Here is a 27,859-nt window from a genome sequence, read left to right as displayed (position 1 = left end):
ACTCCTCATATTTCTCAGGTGATGCAAATATTATATGCTGTGAAGGTGATGAGTCATAGGCTTCATTTTCAATGTCTAATGAACACAATGAGTAACGTGCAGGCCCTGAACACTACGGGCATATTACAATTCGATAAAGTCACTGCATACAAAGGATATATATACAGCAGGGCACAAGACATAGATCTTGGTGCCTGATAATATTCAGATCATTTTGCCCTGGGTGTGTTTGTGCTATGTTGCACAAAATCCCATTAATATTTTACGGAGTTTTGTTTTTTAAACTGAGATATTTAATTGCTGCATTAAAAAAAAGAATAGATTATATTTCTATCCCATTGTTAGCAAAAAAACACCCTGAGGTCAAATAAAGTTATAGATTAATACACTATTTACTTCACTCATCGGACACTGCAGCAATGTGAATTATACTGCATTTAAATTACAATATGGAAATATACCATTTGCTTCAATTGTCTCAGTATTTATCTTCCCTGTGAGCAGGAGTCTTAATTCTCCTTGACTATGCTGCCTTATTCATAATATCACCTTTCCTTCAACCTTTGTCCATAAATCTAGTGGGATTGAATAAAGGTAGCAATTTGCGTCAAGTTGTGACTAACATGCTTATAGTTATCAGACTCAATCTCCAGGGGAGAATTGCAGATTCTTAGAGAGAGGTGAAGCTTCTTATCATATAATCTGCATTCACATTCCAGAATGAACTAACATCCCACCATATAGCCCTGGGAAAACTAATTTATTTTTGCCTGTGGGTTCCTGTGGTTAGCATTGACAACTGTCATGTTTCATTTATTAGGTGTTTAATTGCATCCTCGATGAAGGAACAATTACCGTGAGAGTTTGACATTTAGTAGATTAATGGGAATTAATTCTGTTTAATAATATTGGTTGTATAATGGGGTCCTGTAGCACCAGTAATTGTAGTGCTTTAGTTGTATGCTGTTATCGAAATAACGTCTGCTTATTATACACCTATCAGTAACTTGGCTAGCAATGAATGTTAGAGAACTTTGACGAATTTGGAGAGGCATTGGTGCAAATGTTGAAATATGCACAGTAGATAGATTGATGTGAGTCAGGAACGTTGTACAGGAACTGTATGTGAAGTTGGTTGGGGCCCAGCTTGAGTATTGTGTAGGTGGAAGCTGAAGTCGCCACCAGCTTTAAGAAAACCACCATCATTCCAGTACCAAAGAAAACACATGCAACGTGCCTTAAACTAATCCCATCTGCCTGCAGATGGTCCATATCCCTCTACTCTCTGCCTGTTCCCATGTCTGTCTAAATACCTCTTAAACTTTGCTATCATATCTGCTTCTACCATCTCATTCCAGACACCTACCACCCTCTGTGTAAATAACTTGCTTCGTTCATCTCCTTTAAACCTTCCCCCTCTCACCTTAAACCTGTGCCCCTTATATTTGACACTTGCACCTCGGGAAGAAGACTCCGACTATCCACCCTACTTATGCCTCTCATAATTATATATATTTGTTTCAAGTTGCCCCTCAGCCTGTGATGCTGTAATGAAAACAATCCAAATTAGTCCATCCTCTCCTGATGGCTAATACAGACAGCATCATGGTAAACCTCTTTTTCACCCTCTCCAAAGCCTCCACAACCTCCCTGTAGTGTGGTGACCAGAACTGTGCACGGTACTCCGAATGTGGCCTAACTAAAGTCTTATACAGCTGCAACATGACTTACCAAATTTTTCCTCAGTGACCTGACCAATGAAGGCAAGCATGCCTTATGCCTTCTTTACCAGCTTATCCACTAGTGTTGGCTTTTACAGAGAGCTATGGACTTGGACTGCAAGATCTGTCTGTACCTCAATGTTCCTAAGGATCCTGCCATTTACTGTAACCTTCACTCATGTATTTGACCACCCAAAATGCATCAGCCCCTACTTGGCTGGAATAAACTCCATCTGCCATTTCTGCGTTCCAACATTCCAGTTGATCTATATCCTGCTGCATGCCTTGATATCTTTCCTCACTATCCACAACTCCAACTATTCTTATGTCATTGGCAAACTTATTCATCAGACCACCAACATTTTCATTCAGACCACTGACATACGTTACAAACAATGGAGATCCCAGCACTGAGCCTTGCAGAACACCACTGGCCACAGACTTCCAATCAGAAAAATACCCCTCCATAATTACCATCTATCTTCTACATCTCTCCAGCCTATAATTTCCTGCATTATTCCTGTTGTTCTTTTTGAACAAAAGAACAACATCAGGGATTTTCCGGTGTTCTGGGTCCTTGCCTGTAGCTAAAGAAGTTGTAAAGATCTCTCAAACGCCTCAGCAATCTCCTCCCTTGCCTCCTGCAGTATCATGGGATAGGTCGCATCAGGCCCTGGGGACTTAGCTACGTCAATGTTTTTCAAGATACCCAACACTTGCTATTCTGAATATCGACATGCCATAGAGAATCAACAAACTCCTTTCTAAACCTACTGCCATCCATGTCTTTGTCCTTGGTGAATACCAATGCAAAGTATTTATTTAGTTCCTTACTCATTTTCCCTGGTTCCCCACCAATGCCATCCTTTATTCTTGTGTGGATTTACCCTTTCCCTAGTTATCCTCTTGCTCCTAATATAGCTATGCAATGCCTTGAGATTCTCTTTCATCCTACTTGTCAAGGACATTTCTTGGCCTCTGCTGGCCCTCCTAATTTTTTTTTTAAGATGCTTTTTGCTTCCTTTATCCCCCTAAAGAGCATGGTTTGATTTAATTTCCTAGACCGTACATGCGTTTCCTTTCTCTTATTAAGTTAGAAAATTTCTCATCTTCCAGGCTTCCCAAATCTTGCAGTTGTTATCTTTCATCATTAGAGGAACACGTTGGTCCTGAATTCTGATCAACTGGCTTTTAAAAGATTCCACATATCAGATGTGGATTTATCTTAAACTCAATCCAGCTTTTCCGGCTCTGGACGAGGTAACAGTTCTTGGCTGACTGGAGGGAGAAAACTGCAAGGGTAGACTTCTGATAAGGGGAAGGGATGGGTACGGGATGTAAATATTACATGCTAAGACTATCTGAAGCTTATATATCTGAAGACATAATGAAATGTGAGAATCTGGATTCACCTCCTCTCCCCAATCACATTTTCTTCTGTGGTCACAGTCCCACCACAGACAGCGACCTCAGGGAGGGCTACTGGACTTATGGTGACACCGTCTCTTCCATGAAATGAGGACCTATAGCTTAGGTGGCTGCCAACAGTGGCATTGTGGCATTCTGCCCTCTAATAAATGGTGTGAGTGATGAGTCACTGTGTGTGGTGTAAAGTGGATGACGTGCTTTTCCTGATTGAATAGTTAACAGTTGTGTACAAGCTGTAGGATGTGAACGTATGGATTTGTGGCTGCACTCAGTGTGTGAGGGAAAGCAAAGAAGTCAACATGAGGCTTGATCAAAGAATGTTGACTGGAGAGCATTGGAAAATAGATGAATGAAGTGTGGCTAGGCTTGTGGTTCAGTGGCAAGGATGTTACAGTTGAAGATGATTTCATTGACAATAAACTCTCACATTAGATAATTAAATCTCTTGCTGCACTGCTTATGTATCATAGCATCCTTACAATGTGGAACCAGGCCATTTGTCTCATTGAACCAACACCGACCCTACGAAGCACATCCCGCTCAGACCCACCCTTCTACCCTATCCCCGTAACCCTGCATTTCCCAGGGCTCATCCACCTAGCCTCCACATCCCTGGATACAATGGGCCAATTTAGCACGGCCAGTTCACCGAATCTGCACATCTAGAATGCTTTGTGCTTGCCAGGAGAGTATCTTGTTCACCTGTGAGAAAAGTTATTTTCCTGATCACTTCCTTCAGGAGGACCTTACATAGATTCAGAAACTAGGAACAGGAGTAGGCCATTTGGCCCTTCAAGCCTGCTCTGCTATTCAATATCATCATGGCTGATTGCCGTACTGTGCACCGTTTTCCCAATTTCAATCTATACCTTTTGATCCCTTTAGCCCTATGAGCCATACTGAGCGCCTTCTTGAACACATTCAACCTTTTGGCCTCAACTGCTTTCAGTGGATAGTATTTCCATAGGCTGACCACTCTCCTGGTGAAGAAATTTCTCCTCATCTCAGTCCTAAATGGTCTTATCCTGTATCCTTACACTGTGACCACTAGGTCACTTGCAACATCCTTCCTGTCAAGTCCTATTTGAATTTTATAGCTTTCTATGAGATTCACTCCTCTCCCCAATCCCATCCCTCTCATTCTTTTAAACTCCATTGGATATAACCCTGACTGATTCAGTCTTTCTTTATCAGAAGATATGGGAGCCTGCTCCTTCTGATGTGGCATCATCTCCACAGCTAATAGCATGCGTCTCTACTGCCCAAGCATTGCTGCTTTAGTTGGCTGGATGGCTAGTTTGTAATGCACAGCACTGCAACCCATGTGGGTTCAATCCCCATCACCAGCTGAGGTTTCCATGAAGGACTCTCCTTCTCAGTCTCTCTCTTTGCCTGAGGTGTGATGACCTTTAGGTTAAACAACAACCTTTATACAAGAACACAATCAAAATCACTATCTGAATACAAATAAATACTTAACTATACACAATTAACAGTTAAAACGGGAGCTTTTTTATCTCAGTTTAATCCCAGTACAGCCTTTATAATTCTATTCAATCTGTAATGTTTGCAAAAGATTATATATTTTTTAATTTGCTAAATCATGTGTATGAGGCATGTGATGTGTACTTCGTTGTTCTGACATTTCAGCAGCTGATCCCATTATGTACTCATACAGAAAGATGATAACCTTGGGAAACTAGCTAACTAGACAGATGCCACAGCACTACCTCATCATATGAATTATATATGTGCATTTTGCTACTTACTTATTATGTGTACATTTTCATTCCTCTCCCCCGTTCCTCCTGACAGATTGTATGGGCTACTGTTGCATAGATACAGATGGAGATTTTGTATCTTACCTGTCAGTCAGTGTGAACTTGAGCAGTGAGTACTTTAGCTTTGGTGGCATTGTACTTCCAAGTGAGGTTTTGTCATTAAAGACCATCCACATATGAACATAGTATCCAGAGTTGAGACATTTTCTTTTGTTTAGCAAGGGGAGGCCAATACCATTTCTAATAATTCCACCATTAGACTTACCGTTCACTGACCTAACTACTCATTATATTTAACTGGTTCCTTTTAGAATTAAGTTGAACTGTACAAATGTGCTTAAAAATTTTAAAAATCAGCGTACATCATTTGATTGCATTGTCAGTGCAGGTTTATCTATCAGAAGCAATTGAGGTTAGGATTGAAAAGTTAATATTTCTGTAGCATTTATAATGGAACAGTGAGTTAAATCTGTATTGCTCCACCCCCAATGTCATTTGTAAGCCTCTGTTGATCCTATCCAGAGGACATGATTTGGAGATGCCGGTGTTGGACTGGGGTGTACAAAGTTTAAAATCACACAACACCAGGTTATAGTCCAACAGGTTTAATTGGAAGCACACTAGCTTTCAGAGCGACGCTCCTTCATTAGGTGACTATCACCTGATGAAGGAGCGTCGCTCCAAAAACTAGTGTGCTTCCAATTAAACCTGTTGGACTATAACCTGGTGTTGTGTGATTTTTAACTCTATCCAGAGGAGGAAGTGAGAGATGGTCCCTGAGGCAGGCAGGCAGTATCACCTAAAGCAATAGGTGAGAAAAAGACCTCCTGGCCAGCAGTCAGAGACAGCTAGATTCATTGGAATTGTTCTTGTTAGACTACTGAGAAAGGAGCTTGCTGTTTGGTGATTCTCTAGCATGTGGTTAGATTCTTTTCTATTCATAAATTTTAACATAGTAGATAAATTATGATAATGTTAATAAAATATATCGCAAGTGAGTAATATTATCAAACATCATCAAGGATAGCACTTCAGGTAATGCGTCAAGACTGCAGTATGTGGGAGCTACTGGATACTATTCTGATCTAGGGTAAACCTGTCTGTAGCTTTGACTCAGAATTCAAATTATGATTTTGAGGCTGAATGATCAATTCTGCAATGTGTTCTTTGTACTAGGATGCAATCACACTACCTAGGATAGATAATTCAGGGACAGGAGGGTGTGATTGTGAGCAAGGCAGGTAAAGGAAGAAGGTTCAGTGTCTGTGATTTTCCAAAAGGCTTGAAGTCCTCTTAGCCTGAGAGATGAGAGTGGGGCTTCAGGTTGGATGTGCAAAGTGACCATGGCAGAGGACGCTGAGGAGGGGGCGTGGGGATTGAGAAGGGTGTGTGTGTGTGTGTGTGTGTGTGTGTGTGTGGAATCTGATTGAAGTATACAAAATAATGAGAGGTACAGACTGACTAGATCATGAGAGTTTTTTCCCCATGGCAGACGTGTCTGAGGCCAGAGGGCATTGGTTTAAGATGGGGAATAAGTGGCTCAGAGTAGACCTGAGAAAAAAAAACAATATTTCCTGCAGAGAATGGAATGAAATGTGCTAACTGAGAGGGCGGTGGAGTCAATGTACTCTCACAACATTTAAGGAGTGTCTGGATGAGCACTTAAATTTCCAGGGCATAGTAGGCTATGGACCAAATACTGGTAACTGGGATTTGTGTTGTTTTTTATTTGTTGGTTGTCACATTTTTGGAGGGCCTGTTTCTATGCTGCATGACTCTATGACTTTAAATGCTGGCTTAGCCAGTGACCCCCCTATCCTATGAAAGAATACAAAAGAGGCGTGATATGGAATTACTGCTTAAAATGAGTGGAAACAGATTTAATAATATCTTTCAAGCAGGAATTTAATAAATACTTGAAGGGGGAAATAATTTTGAGTATGGGGAAAGATAAAGACATTAATACTAATTGAATGGATTTATTATAGAGCTGGTACAGGGGAGTCAGTTAGCTTGAATAGCTGGATCGCCAGTTTGCAATACAGACTGACACTAACAGTGGGGGTTCAAATCCCACAGTTGCTGATGTTAGTATGAACGATTCTCCTTCTCGACCTCTCCTGTCACCCAGGGTGTGATGATTCTTAGGTTAACCCACCACTGGTGGGTCACTGGTTGACTCTCTCGCCAATGAGAGTCCAGCTCTACCATAAGACTACGGCAACTTTGCCCTCACAGACAGGATAGGTGAAAGAGGTCCTTCTAAGCTATATGATTCTATTTCTAGGATATGGCGGAATGTTTTCAGTTCACACGGCTGCTAATAACATGAAGAAAGGTGTTTGATTGAATTAGTATGTGTCTTATCATTTTCACGCCTAGCTGCTTGCTCATTGAATCTGACAGAAGATCAATGTAAATGTGTAAGCTGCTGCATCTCATTTTCCTTGCAGGAGTGACATAATAGGAGAAAGTGAGGACTGCAGATGCTGGAGATCTGAGTCAAGAGATCTGGAAAAGCACAGCAGGTCAGGCAGCATCCGAGGAGCAGGAGAATCAATGTTTCGGGCATAAGTCATTCATCAGGAATGAGGCTTGTGGGCTGGGGGGCTGAGAGATAAATGGGAAGGGGGTGGGGTTAGAGGGGGGAACGTAGCTGAGAATGTGATAGGTAGATGAAGGTAGTGGAGAAAGTGCTAGGTTGGAGAAAAGGGTGGAGCGGATAGATGGGAAAGGTGATGGACAGGTCAAGAGGGCGGTGCCGAGTTGGAGGCTTGGGACTGGGATAATGTGGAGGGAGGGGAAATGAGGAGAATAAGTGACATAATAGAAGACAGATAATAGCAGAAAGAACCACATTAAAAAAATCATAATTAGCATCCGATGACTAAAGTATGAACCGACATGATGTTACACCCATTCTCAGACTCTTGCTCCCATTTGTTAAATGAGACTGTGAGGTTCCCAACACCAACACCAAGCTGCAGTTCTGTAGTTAAATCAATGTAACTTTAAGAATCTGCTGTGATGTTGAGGCACCAAAAAATTATTAACATTTTAGTGCATGATAACAATAATACTAAATTAATAAATAGGTGGACAATTTCTCCTTTTCCGCTCACATTTTGATTTCCTTTTGAAATGTTGAGTGGTACTGGATTGGGGTTTCACAGATGCCATCCAGCTTTTGATATCAGTCCACGTGGTTCCTTTCATGTCTCTGTTTAGCCATTCCTGCAGTGACAAGTCACCTACATGATCAGACTACAAGCTCAACATATACCCAATGGCAGATACAACTCACACGTACATTTCAGCATTTCCACTGGACATTTATGATGGGCATCCCTCTCAGCAAGCAGCTAAATGGGGTTGTGGTACTCACTAAGTGGTAGGTTATACTTACGAAGTTTTTTGCCTAATTCAGAATGACACCTCAACCATCCACAAAATCAGTGTATTAAAATAGCTGCTGGGCAGAAAATGAGCAGAACTTAAGCGGCTGGTATTTTAACCTCAGTCTATATTGTATTTTACAGGCAGAGAAATAAAATTTCTTTGGAATATAGGGACAGGAATATTTACTTCATTTCTTCCAGACTGTTCTGTCACTGAAGTAGATTGTGATTGCTCTTGTATGTTAATTCTGCCTTTGTTCCATTTCTTTCGAAGGGCAATCTGTTGCTTTCGATGTTGAAAGTTTCAGTTGATCCAGCATGCTCAGCATTTGGGGCGGCAGTGCCCGGGTTTTCACTACCTTTTGTGTGAAAAGTGCTTTCTAATTTTATTTTTAAGCACCCTTATCTTCAAGTCCTTTCTCAGAACCAGAGACCTTGCCATTCTCACCGTGAACTTCACCTGATAAGAGTTCAGTTCACTCACATTCTCTGTTCCTTGTTGTTCCAGTGTACACAGTTTACTGTACTTTTTATGTTAGTGCTGGCTGCAAATTTAATCATGAAAAATAGTCAAACTGCAGCTCATATTTCTTCGAGATTGACTGTGTCATCATTAGTTTGATCTCTTAATACGGCTGGTCTGGACTTTTCTGAACAGAAGGATACAAAGCTCATGTTAGGAAGAAATTCCACCCAGGTTGTTAGTTGCTGAGAATTACTGAGAATTATCCTGGAACTGAGGATAAACAAAATATTTCTTGCTTAAGTCATCTAGAATTAACTGAAATGGTCCATTGTTTTAATTCATTATTGAAATCCACGAAAGTAAGAAGCACTACATATATACTTCTAAAGGTTCCCCCCACCGCCCCCAGCTTCTAATGCTCTAGTGAAAGCAATTCAAGTTTATCCAACCTCTCCCTATAGCTAATACACTCCAATCCAGGTAACATCCAGGTAAACCTGTTCTGCAACGTCTGTAAAGCCTCCACATCCTTCCCGTAGTGTGGCGACCAGAGCAGTGCATGATACACCAAATCTGGCTGAACTAAAGTCTTACACAGCTGTAACATGACGTGGCAACTTTTATACTCAGTGCCCCAACTGATGAAGGCAAACCGTACACCTTCTTTACCATCTTATCCACTTGTGTTGCCATTTACAGGGAGCTATGTACTTGCACCCCAAGCTCTCTCTCTATGTCAATGCTGCTAAGGATCCTGCCGTTTGCTGTATGCATTCCTCTTGCATTTGACCTCCCAAAATGCATCACCTCACACTTGTCTGGATTAAACTCTGACTGCCATTTCCCCACCTAACTTTCCAACTGATGTATATCCTGATGTATCCTTTGATAACCTTCCTCACTATCCAGCAATTTTCATGTTATCTGAAAACTTTCTAATCAGATCACTTACATTTTCATCTAAGTCATTTATATGTATGACAAACAATAGAGGTCCCAGCACTAATCGTTGCAGAACATCACTGGTCACAGACTTACAGTCAGAAAATCACCCCTCTATGATGACTCTCTGTCTTCTATGACCAACCAAATTTGTATACAATTTACAAACTCACCATGGCTCTCATGAGATTTAATCTTCTGAATCAGCCTACCATGAGGGAGCTTGTCGAACACATTAGGAAAGTCCATGTGGACAACATTCACTGCCTTACCCTCATCGATCATTTATCAATTCCTCAAAAAAAAACACATTCAAATTTGTGAGACAAGTCCTTCCCCACACAAGGCCATGCTGACTATCCCTAATAAGTCAATTCTTTTCCAAATGTGAGTAAATCCTATACCTAAGAATCTTCTTCAATAAATTCCCTACCACTGATGTGAAGCTCACTTGCCTATAATTTCCTGAATCATCCCTGTTGCACTTCATAAACAAAAGAAAAACATTTGCTATTCTCTAGTGATCTTGGACCTCACATGTGGTTAAAAAGAATATAGAGATCTAGAACATAGAACAATACAGCACAGAACAGGCCCTTCGGCCCACGATGTTGTGCCGAACATTTGTCCTACTTAAGCACCCATCCATGTACCTATCCGATTGCCGCTTAAAGGTCGCCAATGATTCTGACTCTGCCACTCCCACAGGCAGCGCATTCCATGCCCCCACCACTCTCTGGGTAAAGAATCTACCCCTGACATCCCCCCTATACCTTCCACCCTTCACCTTAAATTTATGTCCCCTTGTAACACTCTGTTGTACCCGGGGAAAAAGTTTCTGACTGTCTACTCTATCTATTCCTCTGATCATCTTATAAACCTCTATCAAGTCACCCCTCGTCCTTCGCCGTTCCAATGAGAAAAGGCCTAGCACTCTCAACCTAACCTCGTACGACCTATTCTCCATTCCAGGCAACATCCTGGTAAATCTTCTCTGCACCCTCTCCAAGGCTTCCACATCTTTCCTAAAGTGAGGCGACCAGAACTGCACACAGTACTCCAAATGTGGCCTAACCAAGGTCCTGTACAGCTGCAACATCACCTCACGACTCTTGAATTCAATCCCTCTGCTAATGAACGCTAAAGGCCCAGGCAATCTTCTCCCTTGAGTCCCTCAGTTTGAAGAAGATTCAGTTGTAACATTCAACAGAGAACTAGATAAATCTTTAACAAGGAATATAGATGCTGAGCTGCCTGTGTTGGACTGGGGTGGGGGACAAAGTTAAAAATCACAGAACACGAGATCATAGTCCAACAAGTTTACTTGGAAGCACTAGCTTTCGTAGTGCTGCTGCTTTGAAGGAGCAGTGCTCCGAAACCTTGTACGTCCAAATAAACCTGTTGGACTATAACCTGGCAATAGGGATAGCACCAAGGGAATGGAGCTAATTGGATGGCTTTTCAAAGATTTTGCATCATTCTGTAAAATCAAATCTGCCCACTCTTTCAGCATTCTCAAAGTCACATCAATATAATTGCCAGTTGTTGTATAATAGTTGTTTCACCGGCTGCTTTGCAATAAAGCTAATAAACCTGAATTGAAAGAGTAAAACCTGTATGTGCATAGCTTCTTCCATGCCCTTAATATATCGAAAAACACTTTATAGCCAATCTTTTAAAATGTCATCTCTGTTGCCTTGTAGGATAAAATGGTGATTTATAAACAGCAAGATCCCTCAGATACCATAACATTAAAGACTATATAATCCCTTTCATTGTCAAACACCTGGAAAATTCCTATTTTTTTATATATAGTGCCAAGTATGCTTTTCTGAGTGCGCATCTCAATGCTTAGTTTAATAGCTGAAATGTTAAAGCACAGTGGGAGTGTAAAGCAGGTTATGTTGAATTTGCTGCCTATGAATTGAATGAATTGAATTGAATTTATTGTCACGTGTACCGAGGCACAGTGAAAAGCTTTGTCTTACGAGCAATACAGGTAGATCACAGAGTTAAGTAGCATAGACAAGTAAATAATACGTAAACAGCAGGAAAAGCAAAAACACAGGTACAGGCGAATGTTAAGAGTTTGAGAGTCCATTCAGTATTCTAACACCAATAGGTAGAAACTGTTGCGAAACCGGCTGGTGCATGTGTTCAGGCTTCTGTACCTTCTCCCCAATGGTAGAGGTTGTACAAAAACATTGCCAGGGTGGGATGGATCTTTGAGAATGCTGGTGGCCTTTCCTTGACAGCGGGCCTGGTAGATGGATTCTATAGATACAATTCATGCTGATTTTCTTTTACATTGTCTTCAGTAGAAAGGCTAACCACGTAGTTGTGTTCAAAATGATGGCTAAAAAATTCCACAATGTATTGGACAAAGTCATAGCAGAATAATTGGAAACGAAACTTTGCACAATCAACCGTTGATGCCGCTTATCCATTGAGATGCAGAAGCCTTGATACCACACTTGTCAAATCTACTGTTGCCAATTTTATAATCAAGGGTGAAAGATGCACCCTCATCTGTGCCTCATCTGAACTACGGCATGAATAACTTTCGACATTGTAATTAACTTCGACCTAACACTTGTTTTGTTTGCGCATGTTACTGAATGTCTTACTCAAGCTGCTATCATCTCTGCTTTTCAGCTATCATGTACGTTATGGGAGCATTAGGTCCTGCAGCAGGATACCTTCTAGGGGGAGTATTGATTGGCTTCTACGTAGACCCCAGGGCCATAGTTCAGATTGACCAGAGTGACCCACGCTTTATTGGAAATTGGTAAGAACAACTTTGATTTTCATAAATTCCTCTGAATGTGCTGTTTCTCGTCTACATTGTGTAACTCTGTCCGCCAAGTAGATTGGTGATAAATACATATTTTGTAAGATAGACAATAGACAATAGGTGCAGGAGTAGGCCATTCAGCCCTTCGAGCCTGCACCGCCATTCAATATAATCATGGCTGATCATTCCTAATCAGTATCCTCTTCCTGCCTTATCTCCATAACCCTTGATTCCACTATCTTTGAGAGCTCTATCCAACTCTTTCTTAAATGAATCCAGAGACTAGGCCTCCACTGCCCTTTGGGGCAGAGCATTCCACACAGCCACCACTCTCTGGGTGAAGAAGTTTCTCCTCATCTCTGTCCGAAATGGTCTGCCCCGTATTTTTAAGCTGTGTCCTCTGGTTCGGCACTCACCCATCAGCAGAAACATGTTTCCTGCTGCCAGAGTGTCCAATCCTTTCATAATCTTATATGTCTCAATCAGATCCCCTCTCAGTCTTCTAAACTCAAGGGTATACAAGCCCAGTCGCTTTAGTCTTTCAGTGTAAGGTAATCCCGCCATTCCGTGAATTGACCTCGTGAACCTACGCTGCACTCCCTCAATAGCCAGAATGTCTTTCCTCAAATTTGGAGACCAGAACTACATACAGTACTCCAGGTGTGGTCTCACCAGGGCCCTGTACAGCTGCAGAAGCACCTCTTTGTTTCTATACTCAATTCCTCTTGTTATGAAGGCCAGCATGCTATGAGCCTTCTTCACTATCTGCTGTACCTGCATGCTTGTCTTCATTGACTGCTGTACAAGAACACCCAGATCTCTCTGTACTTCCCCTTTATCTAAATTGATTCCATTGAGGTAGTAATCTGCCTTCCTGTTCTTGCATTGATACATTTATCCACATTAAACTGCATCTGCCATGCATCTGCCCACTCACCTAACTTGTCCAGGTCACCCTGTAATCTCCTAACATCCTCCTCACATTTCACCCTGCCACCCAGCTTTGTATCATCAGCAAATTTGCTAACGTTATTGCTGATACCATCTTCTATATCATTAACATATATTGTAAAAAGCTGCGGTCCCAGCACGGATCCCTGCGGTATCCCACTGGTCACTGCCTGCCATTCCGAAATGGAGCCGTTTATCACTACCCTTTGTTTCTTATCGCCAACCAATTTTCAATCCAATCTAGTACTTTGCCCCTAATACCATGTGGCCTAATTTTACTCACTAACCTCCTGTGTGGGATTTTATCAAAAGCTTTCTGAAAGTCCAGGTATACTACATCTACTGGATCTCCCTCGTCCATCTTCAGAGTTACATCCTCAAAAAATTCAAGAAGATTAGTCAAGCATGATTTCCCCTTCATAAATCCATGCTGACTCTGTCCTATCCTGTTTCTACTATCCAGATGTGCTGTAATTTCATCCTTTATAATAGACTCCAGCATCTTTCCCACCACTGAGGTCAGACTAACTGGTCTATAATTTCCTGCTTTCTCTCTCCCACCTTTCTTAAAAAGTGGTATAACATTAGCCACCCTCCAATCCTCAGGAACTGACCCCGAATCTATCGAACTCTGGAAAATAATCACCAACGCATCCACGATTTCCCGAGCCACCTCCTTCAGGCCCCAGGGACTTATCAACCTTCAGACCTAACAGTCTCTCCAACACCAAATCCTGGCAAATATAAATTCCCTTAAGTTCAGATCCTTCAGCCACTGTTACCTCAGGGAGATTGCTTGTGTCTTCCCAGTGAACACAGATCTGAAGTACCCATTTAATTCTTCTGCCATTTCGTTGTTCCCTGTAATATATTCCCCTGTTTCTGTCTTCAAGGGCCCAATTTTAGTCCTAACCATTTTTTTGCCTTGCACATACTTAAAAAAGCTTTTACTATCCTCCTTTATATTATTGGCCAGTTTACCTTCGTACCTCATTTTTCCTCTGTATTTCCTTCTTAGTAATCCTCTGTTGCTCTTTAAAAGCTTCCCAGTCCTCAGTTTTCCCACTTATCTTTGCTATGTTATACTTTTTCTCTTTTAACTTTATATGTTTCTTAACTTCCCTCGTCAGCCACGACCGCCCATGCCTCCTCCTGGGATCTTTCTTCCTTTTAGGAATGAACTGATCCTGCAACTTCTGCATTATACACAGAAATATCCACCATTGTTCCTCCACAGTCATCCCTGCTAAGGTATTGCACCATTGAACTTTGGCCAGCTCCTCCCTCATAGCTCCATAGTTCCCTTTATTCAACAGAAGTACTGTCACTTCCGACTGTACCCTCTCTCTCTCAAATTGCAGATTGAAGCTTAATGTATTCTGGTCACTACTTCCCAACGGCTCCTTCACTTCGAGGTCTCTGACCAATTCTGGTTCGTTACACAATACCAGATCCAGAATTGCCTTCTCTCTTGTTGGCTCCAGCACCAGCTCCTCTAAGAATCCATCTCTGAGGCACTCCACGAAGTCTCTTTCTTGAGGTCCAATACCATTCTGATTCTCCCAGTCTACCTGCATGTTAAAATCCCCATAACAACTGTAGTAACATCTTTGTGACAGGCCAATTTCAGCTCCTAATTCAACTTACATCCGACATCCAGACTACTGTTTGGGGGCCTGTAGATGACTCCCAAGAGGATCTTTTTACCCTTAGTATTTTGCAGCTCTATCAACACTGACTCTACATCCCCTGACTCTAGGTCCCCCCACGCAAGGGACTGAATATCCTCCCTTACCAACAAGGTCACCCCACCCCCTCTGCCCGTCAGTCTGTCCTTACGATAGCACGTGTAGCCTTGAATATTCATTTCCCAGGCCCTGTCCACTTGAAGCCACGTTTCAGTTATCCCCACAATATCGTATCTGCCAATTTCCAAAAGAGCCTCAAGCTCATCCATCTTATGTCTAATGCTTCGTGCATTCATGTATAGTATTTTTAATTTGTTACTGCTCTCACCCTTCCCATCAACCCCTATTTCACTCAACTTTACAGCATGATCCCTTTCCGAGTTTTCTGCCTCATTGATACAGTTGTCTTTCTTGACTTCTCTTGTTCTAACTTTCCCTTCAATTTCCTTTTTAAACATCCAGCTTGTCCCCTCCCCCCCCGCTACTTAGTTTAAATGTAGCGGTGTTGCAGTAGAAAACCTGCCTGCCAGAATGCTGGTCCCTAACCTTTTACGGTGTAATCCGTCTCTCTTGTAGAATTTATGCTTACCACAAAATATACCCCAGTGATCCAAGAACTTAAATCCTTGCTTCCTGCACCAGTTCCCCAACCACACGTTCAAGTCCATTATCTCCCTGTTTCTGGCCACACCAGCCCGAGGAACTGGAAGCAAACCGGAGATAACCACCTTGGACGTCCTGCTTTTCAGCCTTCTTCCTAGTTTTCCGAAGTCCCGCTGTAGTATGTCCCTCCTCTTCTTCCCGACATCATTTGTGCCAACATGTACCACCACCTCTGGCTCTTCACCCTCGTCCTTGAGGATTTCCTGCACTCTGTCCGCGATGTCTTTCACCCTGGCACCAGGAAGGCAACACACCATCCTTAAATCCTGTCTGCTGCCACAAAAACCCCGGTCAGTTCCTCTCACGATGGAGTCCCCTATTACCACGGCTCTGTGCGATGTCCGACTCTTCCGCTCTGCCTCTGCACCAACTTTTGTTTGACAGATCTGGCCACCTTGTGAACTGGCAGTGTCATCAGTCTCTACTGTTTCCAAAAGCTTCAACTTGTTCTTGACAGGTACTTCTCCCGGGGTCTCTTGCACCTGTCTCCTCTCTGCCTTCCTCATTGTCTGCTCTCTTCTGCTCTCTTCTGGCATGATTGGTGTAATAACCTCACTGAAGGTCTTGTCCAGAAAGATCTCGTTCTCTTGGATGAGCCTAAGGTCCTCGAGTTCTTTCATCAGCGCTGCAATATGCTCGGTCAATAGCTGAATGTGCACACACTTTCCACACATAGCCAAGCCAGACACACCAGAGTCGTTGACCTCCCACATCAAGCACGTAGCACACTGAACCAGCTGGGCAGTCATGTCTTCACCCTCTTCAACTGTGGCGTAATCACTTCACTCAACCTCCTTGTCAAAGACTCCTGAGCTGAAGCCTCACTCTTCGATCCAAACTTCCTTAGACCCTCTTTTTGTGGCAAGTCTGTGGACTCTTAATTTAGGTTAGAGAAGGGGGGAGGGAGGGAGACCCTACTTTGTAGGACCTGGGGTTTAGAACACACCCACTCTAATAGTAATCACTTACCTTCCCGACCGGCTTTGCGCTCTGCCTGAACTTCCGCCCAGCTCCTGCCACTCTCTGAACAAGGGTAGGATGAACAAGAGTAGGATTTATACAGTTAATGGTAGGGCCCTGGGAGTGTTGTAGAATAGAGAAATCGAGGAGTTCAGGTGCATAGTTCATTGAAAGTTGCGTCAGAGGTAGACAGGGTGGTGAAGAAGGCATTCAGCACCCTTGCCTTCATTGGCCAGAGCATTGGGTATAGGAGTTTGGACATCATTTTGTAGTTGTACAGGGCATTGGTGAGGCCACTTTAGGAGTACTGTGTGCAGTTCTGGTTGCCCTGCTATACAAAGGATATTATTAAATTGAAGAGGGTGCAGAAAAGATTTATAAGGATGTTACTGGAATTGGAGGGTTTGAGTTATAAGTAGAGCCTGGATAGGCTAGGACATTTTTCCCCGAAGCGTTGGAGGTTGAGGGTTATAGAGGTTTATAAAATCATGAGGGAAATAGGTAATCTGAATAGCAAAGGCTTTTTCCCCAGGGTAGGAGGTTTCAAAACTAGAGGGCATAGTTTTAAGGTGAGAGGATAAAGATTTAAAAGGGACACAAGGAGCAACTTCTTTCACACAGAGGGTGATTTGTGTGTGGAATGAACGTCTAGAGGAAATGGTAGATACAGGTACAGTTACAACATTTAAAAGACATTTGGATAAGTACATGAATAGGAAGGGTTTGGAGGCATATGGACCAAATGCAGGCAGGTGGTACCAGTTTAGTTTGGGAACATGGTTGGCATGGATGAGTTGGACTCAAGAGTCTGTTTCTATGCTGTATATCTCTGTGACACCATGACTGTATGAAGTATCCTAACTCCCAAAAGCTATTTGGTAAAGTTTTACACAAAGGGCTATTAAATTACCTCAGGTTGGAATTTAGAGTAAGCCTTGAAAATTAGGAACAGGTTGAAAGGTAGGGAGCAATAAGTAATAGTGAAAGGATTTATATCAATCCTGTGTTGGGTATCTCAGAGCTCACTGTTGCAGTCGCTATCACTTTTACTTTAAGTAAATGGCTTAATATAAAGTGGTTAAATTTTAAAGTCATACCAAAATAGGAGCAGCAATTTATTCAGAGACAGCTCCAAAGCTGCTCTATGGTTGGCTGGTGAAAGCCACAATTACTTTTGCTCACAGCCTTCGATGAACGTTGTAACCAGGCAATCTGCTCACCATAGCCCAGTCTGTATAATTAAGGAAGGATATTTCTAGCTTCTGGACTGTGCCTCTCTTGCTTAAGCAGAAGAACAGTTTAAGATTGAAATAGCCCATAACAGAGTTGATTAGTGGCAGAATCAAGCTATTTGGTCCATCTAGTCTGCTCTGCCATTCGATCATAGCTGATGTGTTTCTCAACCCCATTTTCCTGCCTTCTTCCCATAACCCTCGATCCTCTTACTAATCAAGATGCTATCCATCTCTGTCTTAAATGCACTCAATGCCTTGGGCTCCGCAGCTCTCTGAAGCAATGAGTTCCACAGATTCGCCACCCTCTGGCTGAAGAAATTCTTCCTCATCTGTTCTAAAGGGTCCCCCATCACCCTGAGGCTGTGCTCTAGAGTCCTACTCTCTCCACATCCATTCTATCCAGGCCTCTCAGTATTCTGTAACTATCAATGAGATCAGCCCCTACCCCTCATCCTTCTCTCATCCTACCCCTCATTGAGTACAGACCCAGAGTCCTCAACCGCTCCTGTTATGGAATGCCCTTCATCCCGGGACCATTCTTGTGAACCCCGTCTGTATCCCATCCAATGTGAGCACTCCTTTCCAAGATACAGGGCCCAAACCTGCTGACAGTGTTCCAAATGCGGTCTGACCAGAGCCTTATACAGCCTCAACAGTACACCTCTGCTCTTATATTCTAGCCCTCTTGAACTGAGCGTTCATATGGCAGTTAGTAAGAAGAATGTAACCTTAAACTGCATGTTCAGAGAAGCCTGAACTAGGACTCTGAAGTCCCCATGTGCTTGAGATTTCTGAAACCTCCCTCCATTTAGAAAATGGTCTACACCCTTATTCTTTCTACCAAAGTGCATAACTTCACACTTTCCCACATTGTATTCCATTTGCCACTAATCAACTCTCCAGCTTGTCCAAGTCCTTCTGAAACTTCCTTGCTTCAGTACTACCTGTCCCTCCCCAATGTTTGCATTGTGTGCAAACTTAACAACACTGTCCTCAGTTACTTGTTCAGACTGTTCATGTACAACCTGAATAGTTATGGTTCCATCACTGACTCCTGTGGAACTCCACTAGTCACCAGCTGCCACCTTGAAAAAAACCCTTTATTCCCACTCTCAGTCTTTTGCCAGTCAGCCAATCCTCTATCCATGCCAGTACCTTGCCCCTAATACCAAGAGCTCTTATCTTATTTCGGAACATCCTGTGTGGCACCTTGTCAAAGTTCTGAAATTACAAATAAATCAATCCATCGGCTTTCCTTTATCTGACTTGCTTATTATCTCCTCATAAAATTCTAACAGATGCGTCGGGCTTGACCTCCCTTTGGCAAGCCGTGCTGACTCAGCTCCATTTTACCACACACTTCCAAGTATTTCACAATCTCATTCTTAATAATGGACACTAAAATCTTACTAATGACCGAGGTCACAGTAACTGGCCTATAACTTCCCATCTTCTACCTCTCCCTTCTTAAACGAAGATGTTGCATTAGCCATTTTCCAGTCCTCTGAGACACTCCCTGACTTCAGTGATACCAGATAGATTACCACCAATGCCTTTACAATCTCCTCATCTTACTCCTTCAGAACTCTAGGCTGTAATCCATCCAATCCGGGTGATTCACCCACCTCCTGACCTTTCAGCTTCCGCAGCACCTTCTCCTCAGTGATGGCCACTACACTCACCTCTGCCCCAATTCGCATGAAGACCTAGTATGCTAATTGTGTCTTCTATTGTGAAATCTGATGCAAACTGCCTATTCAACTCTTTTTGCCATTTCTTTGTTCCCCATTACTACTTTTCCAGTGGTCCAATGCCCGGTGGGCCTTTCATAGAATCCCTACAGTGTGGAAGCAGGCCATTTGACTCGTTGAATTCACATTGACCCACCAAAGGGCATCCCCTGTAACCCTGCATTTCCCATGGATGACCCACATCCCTGCACATCCCTGGACACCAAGGGCAATTTCCCATGGCCAATCCACCTAACCTGCACAACCGGAGCACCCATGGGAAACCCACGCAGACACAGGGAGAATGTGCACGCTCCACACACACAGTTGCCCGAGGATGGAATTGAACCCAAGTCCCTGCCGCTGTGAGACAGCAATGCTAACCACTGAGCCACGTTGCCACCCACATGCCTCTCCATGCCCTCACGTGCCTCCATGCCTCTCTCTTATCTTTATACAACTTTTTTTAAAAATCATGCGGTCTTCTTTTATATTACTGGCTAGATTACCTTATATTTCATCTTCTGCCCCCTTATTCATTTTTTTGTTATTGTCTGCTGGTTTTTAAAGGCTTCCCAATTCCCTTGATTCCTACTAATCTTCCCACTTCCCTTGTCAGCTCGGGTTGCCTTGTCCTCCCCTAGGATATGTCACCTGGGCTGCAGAGGAACTTGGAGTGAGACGGGAAATATCCAGTTGACATGGCCCATGTAGGTACCAAAGATATCAAGAGAAAGAGGAAAGAGGTGCTGCTGAGAGAATATGAGCAGCTAGGGGCTGAATTAGAAAGCAGAACCAAACCTGTATTGTGCTCTGAATTACTACCTGAGCTATGACCAAATTGGCACAGGTTGAACAAGATTAAACAGGTGAATACGTGGCTCAAAGATTGGTGTGGGAGAAATGAGTTTGAATTCATAAAATATTGACACTGGTACTGGGGAATGTGTGAGCTCTTCTGATGGGCTGGATGAATCATCTAGATAGGGGGAGGACTCAGCAGAGGTTATTCAAGTTTCCAGAACAATTAATAGGACAGAGATTATGGAAAGGGTCAGGCATCGAACTTCAGGCACACTAGATGAGCGGACATCTTTGAGAATGAGGGCAGTAAACCCTCAAATCCTGACAACATCCTTATAAATATTTTCTGAACCCAAGGCTTCCCACTAATCTTCACCATATTGTATGCTTTTTCTTTTGCTGTTATGCTGTCCCTGACTTCCCTTGTCAGTCAGGATTGCCTCAAAATCCTTTTAGTCAGTTTCTTCTTCCTTGGGATGAAATTCTCTCGTGCCTCCCAAATAACCCCCAGATACTCCTGCCATTGCTGCTCCCTACTGGGCTCCCCTTCCTATCAGCTCTGGCCAGCTCCTCCCTCATGTTTTTGTAGTTACCTTTACTCCATTGTGAGACTGTTACATCTGATTCCAGCTTCTCCCTCTCAAACTGCACGGTGAGTTCTCTCATATTATCATCACTGGCCCCTCGGGGTTCCTTCACCTTAAACTTGCTAATCAAGTCTGCCTCATTACACATCACCAACTCCAGAATTGCTTGTTTCCTAGTGGGCTCTAACGCAAGCTGTTCCAAAAAAAAATCTTGTAAACATTCCATGAGATACTTTCCTCTAAAAGTAACCTACAGCAGATAGTCAAATGAGTAGCTATTACCAACCAACGAACTTATGATTTTCTTGTAGTGCCATTGTATTTGTGCTAGGCCCCCAAACCAGGACTTCAATTAGTCATATATTAAGACCCCATGAACCAAGAAAGCAAATGAAAGACACCTCTTCCCCTCTGCACCAAATTCCTGCACTGCCTCCAAGATCCCCGAACTGTGTCCTCACTTGGGCTGTATCTCACTACGTCTGTGCTGCTTGGAAATACTTGGTGAAATGTTTGGAAAAAGAGCAGGGCTGGAGAGAGCAAGTCACTGTGACAGTTTTAACTGCCATCAATCTATCTCATTTCTGCTGAGTGGGAAAAGTTAAAACTTACCCTCTAGTTTTCGCTTCAATTGGAGACAACTTTAAGGAAGTTCAACTTTGGCTGAACCTCTTTTTCCTTTTGGGTCCATGCCTCATCTGTAATCTGAAGATCTCATGTAAAAACATTTTAGCCATCAGATTTTCTTCATTTTTTAAAACTCTGGGTTATTTTCTTTTTACCTTCCTTTTGCTGCTTCTATACTTGTGGCAGCCCTCATTTTGGCGATTTATCCAATGCCGCCTCTCACTATATCAAAGTTAAAAATCACGCAACACCAGGCAACAGTCCAACAGGTTTATTTGGAAGCGCTGCTCCTTCATCAGGTGGTTGAAGGAGCAGCGCTACGATAGCTAGTGCTTCCAAATAAACCTGTTGGACTAGAACCTGGTGTTGTGTGAGTTTTAACTTTGTTCACCCCAGTCCAACAGCGGCGTCTCCAAATCTCACTATTTTGACGGTTTAAAGCTGATGAGCTCTGAGACCAAATACCTCGGGAAGCTTGGGGCACAATCAGGACCAGCACTAACTCCTTTTGACTCTGGTCTCTCACTAGCAGGGTGAGGGGGGAGGCATGGTGACAAGAGAGTTATGATTGTTCAGAAAAAAATCTCATAAAAGGAGTTAGAACTGAAAGCCGTCACTTTAAACAAATCAGTCCCATCAGTGTGCAAGATGAAAGAAAATACAATGACTGTCACCAAGGCATTGCCACACGGTGAGCTGATATCAGAGCAACATTCTACACTCAAAAACAAACCTCCTAAAGTGAAAAACAAAGAGAGGAAAATGCTGATTGCTTGTGAATTTGGTGGCTGCAATGGGTTTGGTGAAGGTTAAATTTATTTGAGGGAACAGTTGGTGGGCGTGAGTGGGGAATAGAATCACTTCACCTCTGATGGGGTCAGTGATTTGTTTTTTTAAAGTTTCCTGCAAAAGTACTCGCAACATTCTTAATAAAGACCACAACTGGAATTCTAACAGCAGTGCTTTCATCCATATCCACTTGCTGCTGTGGTGTATTCCCACAACAGGGAGTTTGTATTCCCAATACATCATCACCTTAACCAGCTCCCAAAGGCCATCCCTTGTTGCCAAGGACTTGTTTTTTCTTCAGTCTTGGTTTTACTTCCTTGCTGGCTTTTGTGACATTACTTTCTTCAATGTCTCCTGGAATAGGGAACGCTGTGGTGCAATGGGCTAATGTTTTGCCTTGGGAGGCAAATAGCCTTATGCCATCCTTGGAGCTCATTATTAATGTGTGGGTGGGTTTCACTGCATGGAAATGCTCTTGAAGTTAGATCTCTGAGTCTTACTCAGCCCTTTTTGCACAATCTGATTCTGACCGACATGGAAGATGGAATGGCTGGAAGAAAATTATCATATAGACATGATTAGGTAGCTTAGTCTCAACTTGGCATGCACATGCAAAAAACATTTCTCACCAACTTGGTCAAGATAAGTTAGGGCATGAATGACAAAGCAGAAGATGAGAAATTACCTGGCAGAAGTTAAAACCTGCTGGGTAGCTCCCACAGCGACAGCACATCGGGTCTTTAGCAGAGTCCTTATGTGCGTCCTGTGTCATATGTCTGGAGACAAGAGATTTGGACCAGGGTTTCTGTGCGTAATGGAAGAATGCTTTATGGACAGAGTGTCAATGAACATACGCTTATGTGAAATATCATGTGAATAGCACAGTACATCAACTTAGTCATAGAATCTTAACAGTGTGGAAACAGGCCATTTTAGCCCAACAAGACCCTCTGAAGAGTAACCTACCCAGACCCATTCCCTTACCCTATATACAGTACATTTCCCCTGACTTAATGCACTTAACCTATACATTCTTGAACACCATGGGCCATTTAGCTTGGCCAATTCACCTAACTTGCACATCTTTGGACTGTGGGAGGAAATGAGATCACCCAGAGGAAACCCACTGACTCTCGCTCCTCAGATACTGCCAGGCCTGCTGAGTTTCCAACACTAATCATTTGCATACAATGAACTCACTGAATGGAGCCCCTTCTGGCTATTAAAATTGAAGGGTTCTCAAGGGGATGTTCAGTGCTACTTGAGTACAATTAACAGCTCTGTGTGCCAGTGGAATCCTATTTGTCTCTAATACAGGCCGCTCTGTTTGTTTTGTGGCAACCATTTGAGAACATAATAAATTGAGATGCCTGCCTAAGCATAGCATCTGTCAACCTCTTGATACAATGACCACAGCTGATAGACCGTTATAACTGAGGTCGCCTGAGGCTGCTTGTATTCAGAGCTGTAGCAATTGTAACAGCCACTGACGAAGCTGATTTCTTTGACGATCCAGGTTACAAGTCGACAGTCGGTCTCGTGTGGAATTCTCCAACAGCTTTTGTGCAGCCTCCCAGTGTGCAGTGATTGGAGAATTCAAGGGGCTGACCTCTGAGGTCATTAAACCCTCTTGATTTGGCATCTGCAGCTCAGCTTGGGAACATTTCTGCAATGCTTTACTCATCTCATTTTAATCTTTCAATACTTCAAAACCTAGTCATTAAAACAAAATGATACACCGCCTTGGGGAAACTCATTACCTCCCCCTTGATTCAACCTGCACACGGTAAACATCAGAAGTATATAGAATGTAAATTGTTTCCAAATATCACAACCCCTTCTCAACCTTCAAAAAAAGAAATGGTCAGTCATTATTGCCTTCATTCAGTTATCTCTCCTCTCAGGCATTATGAAGGGCGTATGCACGAAACGTTGATTCCTCTGCTCCTCAGATGCTGGCTGACCTGCTGTGCTTTTCCAGCAACACACTCTCGACTCTCAGGTGTTATGCTGCCTTGCTCATTAAATAGGGGTCCCACTGAACCAGTGGATTTGTGTGTACACCTCGATTATCCAAATGAGACGGACGTGGAGTATTTTGTTTGGATAATTGATTATTCGGATAACTGATCGGATTGTAAACAAATGGTAATTTATGAGTGCTGGTTATCTGAACATGCTTCAGTTATCCGGCAATACACATCACAATGCGGCTTAATTGATAACTGAATGCTGAGTTGCCTAATGCCATTTTGAGATCTTGTTTAGATAATCCAAAATTCAGATAATTGAGGTTGTACTGTATTCCAGGGGCTGAAGTCACTGTTGAGTTTTGGAAGAAAAGTGCTGGCAGGCAGTTTTAGATAACTCATTGCTCCATTTTTCTCTGTTTACAACCAAGAAACCATCCAAAGCAAAAAAAGAGGCAAAGTCAGCACATTGCATCCAGTGCAATATTCACAATTGCTTACTGATCAATAATGTCCCTCCTCAAATGTAAGTGTGGACTTTGCCTATAAGGTTGATGGCATAGATTCTATCTTCGTTTTATTGGATGAAAATACAAACAACTTCTACAAAGCAATAGGCCAATGGCCCAAATCATGCATCACAATAGTATACCCAAGTAAAATTATGCCCCATAAAATCCGAAAGTACTAACGACACCAGAAATCAGAAATAAAAACAGAAATTGCTGGAAAGGCTCAGTCAGGATGGCAGCATTCCGTGGAGAGGAATCAGTTAAATGTTTTGGTCCGGTCTCCCTTCCTCAGAACTGATGGTAGTGAGGAAAATGTTGGTTTTTATGCAGAAGGTAGAATGTGGGGTGGGGATAAGGAGTAAATGATAGGTGGGGACAGAGTCCATAGAGAGTGAAGAATAGTTGGATGGGCAAAGGAATGGATCATGATCAGCCTAGATGAATAGTGATGATGCTGCACTTTTAACAAGGTTATGTTGTCCTTGGCTTTTTTTCCAAAAGGGGTTGTAAAAGGTAGAGGTTCCAATTTGTCTGGGTTTCGGGCACTTTGATTACAGCTAACAGATACTGCCTGAGGGAAAAGGGCTTTTAGGGTTTTTTTTAAAAACGCTGGTACAATGAAAGGGGAGTGGTCAGTTCTCCCAGTTCAGGGATTTTCCTAGTTTGGTTTAGTTTTAGCTGGAGACTCTGAGAAGCTTCTGGGGAAAAGAGGTTCCATGTATCAACAAATGATCCCCGGCTGATCCTCTCTGCCATCTCTGTTTGAATTTACCTTCTTGCCGAGGGGTGTGTTTGTGGTATATGGCACGAAATCCCAAATGCTCTTTGTTAACTTGTGGGAGATATTGTGTCGGTCAGGTTTTCAAATAGTTCTTAGTTTAAATTCTGCTTTTTTTTTTTGCTCATGTTTCATTCAGTAGTCTATAAATAAATTCCCTTTTGTTTAAAACTGAGTGGTTTGACCAGCTGCATCACTCCTGGAATATCTAGTCTACACTTGCTTAAAACAATGAGAAGCATTAGGGTCTGGTCTACTTTCTTGAAATGTTTTGAAGAGGTCTGACTTGGTCCATAACAGAATGAATAGCTACTATTGGACAATTAGTGGCTAAAGATGGATGGTGTGTAATAGCAGATCATGTGATAACAAGTGTATCCATGTGTGGGTATTGGGGTAATGACATGTGAGAAGGTAGCTCCACCCCTAAAATTGTTGAACTCAGTATTAACCCCAGAAGGCTGCAGAGTTCTCAAGTGGAAAATGAGGGTCTGTTCTTCCAGGTTGCACTGAGCTTTGCTTGAGCACTGCAGCAAGACTGAGGCAGAGATGTTGGCCAGGGAACAGGGTGGTGTGTTAAAGGGATAGGCAAAATTATAATAAAATTATAAAGTTTATCCCAAATCCCATTTTAAAATAAACTTGAACTGAAGCACATCACTTCCTATTTCTTTTTTCAGAAATTCCACAAATACTTCGTCACGAATGCTTAATTAAAGCGAGTTTTTCCCTGCACACCAGGGAATACTCTCCTTCATATTAGAAGGACCATAGCAACAACCAGTCTTAACATATCTTTAAGATAAGCTGTCCCTGTATAAGGTTCTTTTAAGGAAATAAAGCTTTTGAAACAAATATTAAGCACTTTTGTAATTTTAATTGTTGTACACTAAGTAAAATGTGAAGATATAACAGCTGATTAATACACAGAATCCCTATAGTGTAGAAGCAGGCCATTCAGCCCATCGAGTCCACACTGACTCTCTGAAGAGCATCCCATCCAGACCCACCCCCTTATCCTATCCTTGTAAAACTGCATTTCCCATGGCCAGTTCACCTAACCTGTTTATCTTTGGCTTGTGGGAAGAAACCGGAGCAACCAGAGGAAACCCTTGAAGACACGGGGAGAATGTGCAAAGTCCACACAGACCCAGAGAGTGGAATCAAACCCAGATCCCTGCCGCTGTGAGGCTGCAGTGTTAACCGATGTGTCACCGTGCCACCTCATGCATGCAGCTGCACTGGGTCTGACAGTCTCCAGACCTGTCTTTCAAATGATGTAATTGGTTTTAACATCTTTTGGCATGACCCTTGAACTGACCTGTGGTTCTGATGACCTTGAATCGCACCTTCTAACTAACCTATTTAGGGTGATACTAACGGCCTTCAGTTTGGATGAAAACAAAGCTTTTCTTTGAGAAATGCTAGCAACCTGACGTTTGGAGTTAAAACATTGATGCCAGTTTAACATCCTATTGGTTGGCATGGTAGTTAGACACCTGTAAGAAACAAGTCTTGAAAAGTGAGGACATAATTTTTAGTTAAGAGCTGTTTTTAATATCGTTGAAGAAGAAAAGACATGATATTGTACTGATCGGGACAGCATTGCAAAAACTGTTTATCTCAAGAGGAACAACAATTTTTTCGAAATGAACTGTGCTTGGAGCACAATTAGTCACATCACAAGGTCTCAAAGTCAAATTAGACATACTTTCTTTGTGATGATTAATGTATAACCTGAAGCAGTCAGAGTACAAACAAGACTTTATTTTGCGAGATATAAGTCCCCCTCATAACATACGCACCCTGCTGAGCTTTCCATCCTCATTCACCTCGAGTCTTGGTTTCACTTTTATACAATTACTCAGCTTATTTTGGCTGGACATTTCTTAAATCATACAGCTATCCAACCTATCACAGCTGGACAGAAACCACCACAGTACCCCAGATCACATGCTTGTAGACAATCACATCACGTTGAGTGCTGGGCTTCCATGCAGTGGTAAAAACAATGACTGCAGATGCTGGAAACCAG

The 27,859-nt window shown here is 42.5% G+C and overlaps 1 protein-coding gene across 2 annotated transcripts in view; it reads left to right on the top strand.

The window, feature by feature from the left end:
• Positions 1–27,859, top strand: part of LOC122549421 (solute carrier organic anion transporter family member 5A1) — a 186,059-nt gene that overhangs the window by 88,820 nt on the left and 69,380 nt on the right. For both annotated transcript variants that reach the window (XM_043689228.2, XM_043689227.2), the window contains exon 2: positions 12,392–12,524. In XM_043689228.2, coding sequence (XP_043545163.2) covers positions 12,392–12,524 — 133 coding nt within the window. The remainder of the gene's footprint in view (positions 1–12,391; positions 12,525–27,859) is intronic.

Source organism: Chiloscyllium plagiosum, unplaced genomic scaffold (assembly GCF_037043375.1).
Source record: "Chiloscyllium plagiosum isolate Xiang-an unplaced genomic scaffold, Cpla_swu_hap1 HiC_scaffold_4, whole genome shotgun sequence".
NCBI lineage: Eukaryota > Metazoa > Chordata > Chondrichthyes > Orectolobiformes > Hemiscylliidae > Chiloscyllium > Chiloscyllium plagiosum.
Note: the sequence above shows the minus strand (reverse complement) of the source record. Positions and strands in the feature narration are given on the sequence as shown.